We start from the raw sequence: 12,501 nt of genomic DNA, 5'->3' as shown, positions 1-12,501 counted from the left end.
GGGAACAAATTTTTACCCCTCACACATCAGATAGAGCCCTAATCTCTAGAGTATACAAAGAACTCAAAAAATTAAACAATAAGAAAACAAACAACCCAATCAACAAATGGGCCAAGGATTTGAACAGACACTTCTCAGAGGAGGATATACAATCAATCAGCAAATACATGAAAAAATGCTCACCATCGCTAGCAATCAGAGAAATGCAAGTTAAAACCACTCTAAGGTACCATCTCACCCCAATAAGAAAGGCAGCAATTATGATGTCATACAACAAGTGCTGGCGAGGATGCGGGGAAAAGGGTACTCTGGTGCATTGCTGGTGGGACTGTAAACTGGTGCAACCAATTTGGAAATCAGTATGGAGATTCCTCGGAAAGCTGGGAATGGAACCACCATTCGACCCAGCTATTCCCCTTCTCGGACTATTCCCAAAAGACCTACAAAGAGCATATTACAGGGATACAGCGTCATCAATGTTCATAGCAGCACAATTCACAATAGCTAGACTGTGGAACCAACCTAGATGCCCTTCAACAGATGAATGGATTAAAAAAATGTGGCATATATACAGAATGGAATATTATTCAGCAATAAAAAACAACAAAATCATGGCATTTGCAGGGAAATGGATGGCATTAGAGCAGATTATGCTAAGTGAAGTCAGCCAATCCCTTAAAAACAAATGCCGAATGTCTTCTTTGATATAAGGGGGGGCAACTCAAAACAGAGCAGGGAGGAAGAGCATGAGAAGAAGATTACCATCAAACAGGGATGAGAGGTGGGAGGGAATGGGAGAGAGAGGGGGAATTGCATGGAAGAGGGAAGGAGACCCGCATTGTTATACAGAAATACATATAAGATGATGTGAGGGGAAGAGGAGAAAAAAAAATGAGAGTGAGAGAAATGAATTTTGGTAGATGGGGTAGAGGGAAGGGAGGGGAGGAGGGAGGAGGGGGGAGGGGAGGAGGGAGGAGGGGGGAGGGGGGATAGGAAAGGGATAGGAAGGGCAGCAGAATACAACAGACACTTGTTTGGCAGTATGTATAAACGAGGCTGTATAATCAACGTGATTCTGCAATCTGTACATGGGGGAATAATAAGAATTCATACCCCACTTGAATCAAATGTATGATATATGATATGTCAAGATCAATGTAGTGTTTTGAGCAACAAATAAATTTCTGATGTTTAAAAAAAAGAATATATTTATTTGTCTCTATACTTTTCTTGGTCACTTTTATAACTTTCTAAAGAAAGTGCTTTGTAATAAATATCTGGCATTACTATGCTGTATTTTTTCACTTTAGGTCTTTGTTTTTTGCTAACCTCTGAGTGGTTTTAACATCTTTACCAAATTAATAGGTAATTCATTTATTCTTTTATTAAAAACAGAAATTCTGTTTATATTTACATGATTATATTCACTTCTCCTCACTCTTCATCTTTTTGTATTTGCATTTTGGGGTTATTAATGTCTTGAAATGAAGAGACAGTTTTATTATATTAAAAAAGTGTGATTTTGTTGAAATACTTTAAAACTTACCCAGTTCCCAATATCTATAACAAAAATCACATTTCCTTCTAATAGAATGGAACTCAGATAATCTATATTTTCTCCACCTTCAGAGGGCTTCTCTGTGATAAATGCACAAGGTTAAACCAACTGGAACATGCTTAGTACAGAAGTGCAGTGTTTTTTCCTTCAATGACTGTAATATAATTCCATCACCTTATACTGAAATAAAGATGGGAATGCTGAGAAAAAATTCCTAGTGGTGATATTGATCTGGCAAACAGTACATTTGAGCTGATATCCAAATGGAACGTCTTCACACAGAGATGTGATGAATGATTGTTAATTGTGTTTAACAAGTGGTATAAAAAATACCTTTTCCCTTCAAGTGACTTACCTGATAATTCCTGAAAAATGCAATTATTAATGCTTAAAACAAATTAAAAGACATATATAGTAAAGAGATGCTTGTATGATCTGCTAGGTTCTCTGAGATAATTTCTGGTAAATTACCTATGGGTTATGTTTCTGTACCTTCTCTACCTGAGCACCTATAGACACAAGGTACAAATTTTCATACACAATTATGAACTTTGAGGAGCATAGAGTAGCTTCACTATAATGCATGTAATCACCACATGTTTGATGACTTATGAACATGATTTGATGTTTTAATGATCTAAGGCAGAATAGTTCTTTTTGTATGAATTCCATACTTTAAATTTCTATAAGTCATTTTTAAACACTTAGTTGAAGTGAAGCATTATGCTCACAACTAAGCATAAAGATTACAAAGATTCCTTTTCTGCCTTTAACACTTACATTCTGGTGGGACAGACAGAAAAGCAGAACACAATTTTAACTCAGAGTGATAGTGTTATGGTTGACAAATGCAAGGTGGACATGAGAGAGTCAGTGGAATCTTCCCAAGGAAGTGCTGGATAAGGTGATTCTTGATAGCTCGTTAGGGGCCAGCCAGGGGAAGATGCAAGAGAACAGACAGGCCTCCAAGAAGGGAAAACTGAGCAAAAAGCAGGAAACGGAGAAAAGGGCATTTTGAAAACTGGATTTAGAGTTGTTTGAAGAAAGGAATGGTGAGAGATATTGTTGCAAAAATCAGGAGCAAGACCCCAAAGGGCCTTGGGTGTTAAGGCTAACGAGTTTGGACTTTACTTTGAAAAGAAAAGGAAAAACATAACTGATTATAATTGCTTAAGAAAGAGGATTCTTAAGGTACAATAGAGAATTGTTAGAGGGTCAAAAATCAAGGATGACAACCAAACTAAGTCTGGGCAGGAGCAACGGAAATAGGATGAATAATGAGTCATGTATTTATAAGTACAGCTGAGAGACTTTGACGAGTACCCTAGACAAGGGTTGAAGAAGAAAGTAAGTTAAAAATGCTATTAAAGATTCTGGCTGAATTGTCATGTCAAGTTAAACAAAGAGGATTTAGGTTTATGGAGTAGAAGGTCATGCTGACTTGGAAATTCGTCTGGGTGGGAGATGTAGAGTAAGCACTTGAAATATTTGGTCCAGTAGCTTAGTAGGGGGTGTGGGCTGATGTGTATATTAATAGTACAGCACTAGAGTATAAAGCCAGTAAAAGACAGGGCTAAGAATGAGCTCACCCAGGCCATGCAGACTAAGAAACTACTGGAACAAAGAACAGAACTCTGACATGCCGAACATATGGTGTGGGTGGAAAAGCATGTACATAAGGAGTCAAACAATGTGCAATTGGAACAAAACATATCTACCTGAAAAGAAAGTGATAAATGCAAAGAAAGAGTTTCAGCACTAAATGATTACTTTGCCAACAAACCCTCTGACACATGAGGCATGTTAAGAGTTGAAAATATTCATTTATTTTACAAGTAAAAATTTTTGTCCAACATTGAAAATAGTAATTTCAGAATGGGGTTTTTGAAAAATCATTTATGAAGGCCTTCATAAAAGCCCTTTATCACCTAACTTTTCTCCTAGTAAGTCACTTTCATTTCTCTCTCATCACATTTTTAAAAGGTAATAATTCAATGTACTCATTTGATTTAGGAAGAAAGGAAAAAAAAATCCTTCCTTTATCACAGATAAAATGACTACCAATGACTCAAGAGATGTTTTGGCATGTGTCAAATCAGAAAGCAAGACAAAGTACTGTTTCAGTCTTCTGATAATAAAACTTTAAATATTCTGGCTAATTGAAACCAAGAAAAAAGAGAGGTGTCAAAAATACAATATTTAAAATGTGAAAACATTGACCTGAATAGATATTTCACCAAATGGAAGTTATCAAGGCAAAATTTATAAAAAGGAAAGGTCTTCCCCAGCCTTCTCTGTTGACATACAAAATGAAGACTATTCAAAGAGAAACTGGGTAATAAATATCTACCAATTTAGTTTCTAAAGTCTACCCTGACTTTCAACACCCTCCTTGATCAGCCTACAACTCATACCTCTAAGTTTACTTTCCACTACTCACTTCAATATCAATTTATTATTAGTGGTTTCTTGATACTTGTGTGATGAAACCCCCAGAAGGTCCATATTAATTGTGGTAATGTTTTAACATTTGCATACAAAATGTGTTTTCTCAATTAGCAGCTACTAAAAACTTAAATTAAGATCCTATGCATAGCACAGCTTTAAAGAAGAATGAAATTATGGCATTTGCCAGTAAATGGATGGAGTTGGAGAATATCATGCTAAGCAAAATAAGCTTATCCTAAAAAACTAAAGGCCAAATGTTTTCTCTAATATGCAGATGCTAATTCACAACAGGGTGGGGGGGCACTAGAGAAGAATACAGTTACCTTAGATTAGGTAGAGGGAAGTGAGGGGAGGAGAGGAGAATGTGACAATAGGAAGGATAGTAGAATAAAACAGACATTATGACATTATTGTTTTTTATATATATACATGACCAGTGTGATTCTACAATATGTACACTCAGAAAAATGGAAAATTATATCCCATCTGTGTATGATATATCAAAGTGCATAAATGCATTCTACTGTCATGTATAACTAATTAAAACAAATTAAAAAATGAAAAATGAAAAAAAATCAAGGGCTGGAATTATATTTCAGTTGATAGAGTACTTGCCTTGCATGCACAAAGCCATGAGTTCAATCCCCAGCACCACATATATATATATGTGTGTGTGTGTATGTGTGTGTGTGTGTGTGTATAAAAGATCCTATGAATGAATGAATATTTTAATGTTATTAGAAGTGAGCCTTGCATTTGAAAAGATTGGAAACCACTGAGTTATTCTGATTTCATTCATTATTCACCAAGTATGTCTCATGCTTTCTATTTTTATGCCATCAACCACACTTATCTTTCTATCTGGAAAGTTTCTTTCTTTCAGGTTTCTCTCTCTCTCTCTCTCTTTCTCTCTCTCCCTCCCTCCCTCCCTCCCTCTCTCTTTCTTTCTTTCTTTCTTTCTTTCTTTTTCTTTCTTGGTACTGGGTTTGAACTCAGGGGCACATAACCACTAAACTACATTCCCAGCCCTTTTTTGTATTTTATTTAGAGACGGGTCTCACTGAATTTCTTAGGGCCATACTAAGTTGCTGAGACTACTTTTGAATTTGCAATCCCCCTGCATCAGCCTCCTGAGTTGCTAGGATTACAGGTATGTGAAACCATGGCCAGCTATCTATTCATTTTTAAATTTTTTATTGGTGCATTACAATTACTCTTAATACTGGTGATGACTTCCTCTTCTAATCAAAATAAACTGAACTATGGTTTCTCATTTCTCTAGTGCCTGTCAAAGTGTTTTCTGTGCCTACTTTCTTTATATCTGTATTTTATGTCATCTGTACCTACACTGTCTAATGTCTTATTTCTCTCATTGGATAGAAAATTTCCTAGTAGCAGAAATATCTCATATTCATTTTTAAAAATAACTATTTATTTATTCTTTTATGTGGTGCTGAGGATTGAGCTCAGTGCCTCACACATGCAAGGCAAGCGCTCTACCACTGAGCCACAACCCCAGCCCTCTCATATTCATTTTTAAAATTTTACAGATAATGTGTTCTTTCAAACTGTAAATTAGAAGAGACTAATCACCAAAACTGAAGGTAATGTAAAATCATTCATATACAAGTTCTAAATGTCAGAAGCAATATATTCTAAAAGATGGTTTGTAAATATGCTGTCAGGAGGCTAGAGCATCTTCCAAGTCTCCATTGAATAGAAGAAGTATACCTCTGAAATACTAGTAGAGAGAAGTAAGATAAGCTATGGTTATTGTAACCTTGCTTAAGATCAAAAGGTAAAATATAGACAACAGAATATAGACAAAGAAGCAATGAGGAAGCTTTGATTAGGCAATAAGAATCCTCTGGGCACCTGCAGATTTATACCTAGGGGCACTCATGAGTGCAATGATCTTTGTTCTGAAGATCATTCTGCATCTGATCTTAATCTGATATCCCAAATATACTTTCCTCTTAGGAAAGAATGACCTGATCTGTTAACATGTTTTTCTAACATCTGGTGTGTGTGTGTGTGTGTGTGTGTGTGTGTGTGTGCGCGCGTGTACACACACACACTAACAGACACACGCCTGCATGTAATGCATACATATTGCACTGTAAATAAGTAAGTTATGACTTATTATAAAAGACCCATTAACAAAAGTCCATCTTCCATCGACCTTCTAGTCTTACTACACATGAAAAAATGGATAAAATAAATTTTTGTGCAAAACTGACAGCTAAAAGCTAGAAAGCATTGCACCATTATTTAATTGTTGTCTCTTGCACACTGGAGGTGTGTAAGCAACATGTATGAAGTGAGTCAGTGAATAAAAACTGCAACCTTGATTAATATCAACTGAAATCAGTTTGGAGTAGCAAATAATACCAGATTACAGTCCTTTTTCAGAAGTCAATATAGTCACTTTTATTTGTCAACCACTTTCACTATTCATTCAGTAATGCTATTCCCAGCAAGCAGTCTTTCCAAATGTGGTTTAAAAAGACCACAGACTGCATAATATTTTGATTATGTCAATGATTTCCTTGTTTATAGTTAATGAAAACAGTATTATAATAATGGTATTGCAATCATTCAGATTTGCTACATGTAAATTATATTTTGAAACATTAAAAAAGTTGCCATCAAATTCAATTTAAAACTTTTCTTTCATTCTTTTTTGATATTGTGTACAAGTCAAAATTTCCTGGTAGTTATCTGTTTCAACTAAAAAGCTTACTTAGTTTTAATCAAAAGTAAATAAATTATCTTTTAAATTATGATTATTTTCTAAATCTTCCAGCTGATGGTAGAATCTTTTAAAAATATTTTCATTAGTGCATTATAGTTATACATAACAGTTAATTTCAATTTGAATGCTCATAAATGCATATAACATAATTTGCTTCATTTCAATCCCCAAAACTTCCCATCTCTCCCTTCCTCCCTCCCCCGACCGCTCTCTTCACTGATATTCTTCCTATTTATTTATTTTTATGGCATCAATGATAGAATATTTTTAAATATTGAAGAAATTCCAAAATATAAACAAAAGGAATGTATTGTATATTGGCAAATATCAAAGAAATCACCATTCCCAAATAATAGAAAAACAGAAAAACTAAAAGCATTTTAAAACACATATCTTTAAGCAATTTTATCAATGTATTATGACATTTTGCTCAGCAAAGATTTATTGAATTCCATAATCTTATTACAGTAAGTTCTAAGTTTTCAAAACTTTTCTAATTGGATAAATATTACCGGTTCAAGGCCTTTCATCTACAATGAAGCTAACAAGAACCTGACATTTTGATTTTTCTTTAAAATTACATCATTTTGTTAGAATACTGAATTTTATTAGCTTTGCTTGATACATATTTTTTTAAAGATTCAACAAACAGGAATCTATTTTTCTGTTTCATGTAACCTTGAATGTTCAATACAATTCATGTATTATATTTCAAATCTTTCAGGTAGAATAATAACTGAGAAATATATTAAGGCAAATTGGGAAGAAATTATTTTAAAAAAAGCTATTGAATTTTCTTGGGGACAAAAAGGACATAATATGTTTCATTCTTGGTCAGATATTAGAAAAACAAATTGTTCTAAGGAAGTATAATGTGAAGTGAAGAGCATATAGTTTTTGGAAAAAGTGTTCTGTTTCTAATCAGAGATTAACGCCTCCATAGCAATTGCTACAAGTCTTCTGGCTCTGCAGTCTAAGATTTAATCAAATGAGAATTTTTGTCCTTGTTATTCTTTCAACCCTCTTGGCTCCTATGGAGCTATGCTGAGGGAGCAAAGACAGCTAGAAAGTGACTGAAATACTTTCAAAATGATACAATCCAGTTCTCTATGCTGCTGGGCAATTCCTCCTTTATTCCTACATGAATTAGAGGAAATAGTGATTGGAAGTTCATTTCTTTTTATGTTTGTTAATTTTGTTTTGTTAATTGACTTGACAGCTTACTATACTCTGAATGCTATTTTGATTTGTTATATGAGTAAATGTGTTCCATTTTATTTTCCACCAAATGAAGTTAATTCAATTAGGGTTTAGAATTTAAAAAAAAAAAAAAGATAGTCAACATGTATTTTCCTGAACTATAACAAAAATATACTGTTCCTTACCTGTTTCATGTATAAAATTCTTAATTTATCAACAGGATTCAACATTTTCTCTACTTTTATGTTTCTATAGCACATATATAATATTTAACAAATATTTTGAGCCACTGAAACATATTTTAACATGCTATTATAGTTTAGTAAACAGTCTGTGCAGTTAATTAACCGTAAAAATTTTAATGCCTGATAATACATATAAATTATGATTACCTGGTAGTGATTTAGACCACTTGACTACTGTAAGAAGTTGCCTTTCACATAGTTGATTAAGACTGGTCAGCAAAGAGCTGGAGGTGTCTGGTTTCGTGTTGTCATGTCCTGCATAGACCACATCTGGTTCAATGTTCATCAACAGGCTGATCAGTGAGGGTATCAAATGTATATCTTGACTTGGTGAAAAAGTGATTCTCTGGCTTAGGGCTTGGCTTTCATTCGAAATGCCCACTGGCTGAGAGAGAGCAACACCATCCAGTGCTCTCATAACTCTGACTTTATTGAATTTTTTAAACTTTCGACCTATGAGAAGAACAAAGAAGGACATATAAATACATACTAACTAAATATCTGCAGTATAATGATTTTCTTAAGCTGTAGAATCACAGCATTATGGATTTTAGCATCAATCCAGTAAAATAAAATAAAATCCAATGTTACATCTTAGATTTGAATTAAATGACATGAGTGTTCATTGGGTTAGTGGGTTATGGGTAATTACACGAGAATCCAGCAGAGGGTTATGAAGCTCTGTGTGAAAAAAGACATGAAAAGACAAGTAGCTTTTAGTAGAAAATACCCTCACTATTCTTCTGACAGGACTGTCTCCCAAAAGCTAATGCTACAGACTACATTAATTGAAGTATAGTTCATAGAAGTTGTTGGGAGTTGTTGGGATTTTATTATTTTAAGAAATTTTTAAAATATATGCATATATGCAAACCTCACAAAAATTTTTATTCACGTTTAGCAGGTTCATAGATGTACTGAAATCAAAGCATGGACTATTCTGAGACGGAAGGTACCAAAATTAAGAACACCTTTTCTAAATTAAGGGAAGATGCAGTCTGCACCTTGCAGTCCATGCTGGTCAGACACATTTGCATTTCTAAGCAATTTCCAGGATCCCTACTTTGATTAATTGTAGAGTGTTAGGAAGAACAAAATGCCTGATGGTGAGATGAGTAGAATTTGCCTCATTAGGACAGATTGAAGGAGATCATGATGCTGATCCCAGCTGCTGCTACTTCACAAATGTCCTAGCATGAATTAGAGAAAGTCACGAAGACCTGAAGGCATATGTTGTTTAGCCCCCCACCTGCTCTGTGCCATGCATGAGCTGCCTACCAGTGTGAAGCAACGTGCTGCTTGCTGACTGCTTACAATAATCTAGACCTGGTCTGGCTCACAGACATGTTTTGTTTGGCTCATACAATGCTGGCCAGAGTTATAAAAACATCCTTGAATTAGTTAGGTGGCAGCAATCTGTTAAAGCTGTTTCATCTGCTGCTTTTAGAAGAGGCATGGGCATTCCAGTCTGCCCAGTTCCCACCACCATAGGCCCAGTGGTTAGTTGAAGTTTTACCACCACTCTACCCAGTTAAGTAAGCTACTTGCTGGGCTAGGTAAACATGGGTCTTTGTGATTTTTGAGTTCAGGTATTATCATAAAGATAAACGATTCTACTTGCTTTATAAAGCTCTAAAGAGTTGAGCTATAACTTTTAGGTAATAGGGGAACAATTGTCAGGATCAATATGCAAAAAGAATTCAGAACTGTAAACAGAGTTCAAATGGGTTCCCTGGGGAAGGAATGGGTCGCTCGAGGAAAGGGAAATAATATTTATGAAGGGAGCATTTACTAGTGGATGCTAAAAATTTTATATGTGTATCTTTTAAGCCTTATAACAGTCTTGCAAGGTAAGAATAATTAACTCCATTTGTAGAGTAGGAAAAGGAAAAGTGGTGACGACGTCTTGCACAGAGTAGTAGATCTCAGATTATGTGGCTCCTAAACCCCAATCCTTCACTGATATTTCAGCCATGGGCTGCATTTTTATTTGGTAAGATTCTGGCAGAGAGTTTAGGCAAGAGACTGAAGGAAAAAGCACAAAATTTGAATTCAGTAATTTTTAAGGTTGGTTCCAATCCCCAAATAATATGATTAACAGAAAACATAACATACCCACCTGAAATCAAACACTGTTTTTCCTTCCAATTTGTTTTTTTCTTTATATTCTGCATTTTATTCATAATAATGAAATGCTTAGTATTTAATGTCCTAAGTGTAATTTAAATCAGAAAGTTGGATTCTAAAGAAAAGTCAAATTTAGCACTTACATTTAAGATGTACTGCTTTTATATTTATAAAAAACAAATCTTTAAATCTTCTAGAAGGCTATACAGATTGAATATAAAAAAATCAAAATTTCCTTCAGTTATATAAACCAGGTCATTTTATAGTTTAGTGGTAGAGTAATTCAAATTGAAAACTTAAATGCTTGAAGTTAAAAAAAAAAAAAAAACAGAAAAAAAAAAAGATTAAAAGACTCATACCCACCCCTTCCGGTTGTCCTATTATCATTGTCATCTTTTAGCTATTAAAAAATTTATTTACAAACCATTTTATTGTGATTCATAACACAATTGAAGCACACAGCTAAAGCACATCTTTGTAAAGCTAATTCCCAGCCCCAGGTGTAGAATGGTGCAGCACCCCAGGAGGCCCTCTGAACCCCTCTGTGGACATAACTAGCCTGCCTCCTGCAGCAATTCTTCCCTTGCTTTTCTTCTTATTCTAATTTATTTTAACTTCCTTTCTCTGTTTTACACCCTTAGGGTGCTCTCTTCATCAGGATTTTATTACATTATGAAATGCTGGAGTCTCTTTGAAAACAGAAGCAAATGCTTGACACACTGATTAAACTTTAGAAAGTATTTCTAAAATAAAATGAAATCCTCAGGCAATTTACTAACAGTTCTGCTTATGATCAAGTCTTTTCACAAGCGCTAGGGAAAATATGAAAATACACAATAAACACAAAGTCAAAAAGTGAACTAACTCCAGTCAGAATGGCAATTATTCAGAATATGCAAGATAACAAAAGCTGGCAAGGATGTGGGGGAAGTGGTGCATCCATATATTGTCAGTAGGACAGCAAATTGTCAGGGAAAAGCAGTATGGAGATTCCTCAAAACACTAAGAATAGAACCACCATTTGACCCAGTTATCCCACTCCTTGATATTTATTCAAAAGAACTACAATCAGCAAACTATAGTGATATTACTGCTTCAATGTTCATAGTAGCACAATTCTCAATAGCCAAGTTATGAAATCAGCTCAGATGCCTGTTGATAGTTAATGGATCAAGAAAATGTGATACATATACACAAAGGAGTTTTACTCAGCAATAAAGAAGAATGAAATCATTGCATTTGCCAGGGAATGGATGGAACTGGAGAACATCATGCTAAGTGAAATAAGCCAGACTTAGGAAACCAAAGACCAAATGTTTTCTCTCATATGTAGAAGCTGGAGAAAAATAAGGGGGAAAATAGCAGGGGGTGGTCAAATATCATAAAGATCAATGGAGTGGAAAAAGTAGGTCAAGAGGGAGGAAGGAGGATGGGAAAGGAAGGAAATGCAGAATAAATCTAACAAAATCATGCTATATGCATTATATAAATATACCAGAGGGACTTTCATCTGTATGGTAAATGTATAAAGCACCAATCAAAAATAAATAAATAATGAGTGAAAGGAAGATCAGCAGAGTACAGGAAGGAGAATAGCAGGAGGGAGAAAGGGAGGATAAATGGTGGGGAATGTGGACTGAAATGGAGTAAATCAGATTCCATGCACATTTGATTTTATCAAATGAATCCAACTACTATGTATAACTATAATGCTCCAATTTTAAAAATTAAAAAATTTTTAAAAAGTGAACTAACATTGAGCTAGGTCACTTATATACCTTATTTAATTGATTAAGCCTTTGAAATAAAGATTAGCATTTTAAAGATGAAGGATTAAATTATAGAGGTTAACTGGCCAAATTCATAACGATGATAGATTACAGAAAAGAGCTATTAATCAAAGGCTATCTTCATTTATTATTTTATTCAAACACGAAACATTTATTGGCTTCCTGTGCCAGGCACAGACTAAGGTTTGAGACCACAGCAGAAACCACAAAGTGTCTCCTTTTGGGACATTTATATCTGGTGGTAAGATGCAGAAGATAGAGAAGGTCCTTGAAGACAGAGTGAGTTAGTGTTAGACAATGGTACATGTTATGGATAAAAGATATGCACTATAATAGAAAGTGACTTGAAGGAATGGTGTAGCATTAAATAGTATAGTC

The 12,501-nt window shown here is 34.6% G+C and overlaps 1 protein-coding gene across 1 annotated transcript in view; it reads right to left on the bottom strand.

Moving 5' to 3' along the window:
- The window catches only part of Pgr (progesterone receptor), a 74,154-nt gene that overhangs the window by 18,989 nt on the left and 42,664 nt on the right, over window positions 1-12,501 (bottom strand). The window contains exon 4 of the mRNA XM_076843847.2: window positions 8,354-8,659. Within this exon, the coding sequence (XP_076699962.1) occupies window positions 8,354-8,659 (306 nt within the window). The remainder of the gene's footprint in view (window positions 1-8,353; window positions 8,660-12,501) is intronic.

This window comes from Callospermophilus lateralis, chromosome 2 (genome assembly GCF_048772815.1).
Source record: "Callospermophilus lateralis isolate mCalLat2 chromosome 2, mCalLat2.hap1, whole genome shotgun sequence".
Classification (NCBI taxonomy): Eukaryota; Metazoa; Chordata; class Mammalia; order Rodentia; family Sciuridae; genus Callospermophilus; species Callospermophilus lateralis.
Note: the sequence above shows the minus strand (reverse complement) of the source record. Positions and strands in the feature narration are given on the sequence as shown.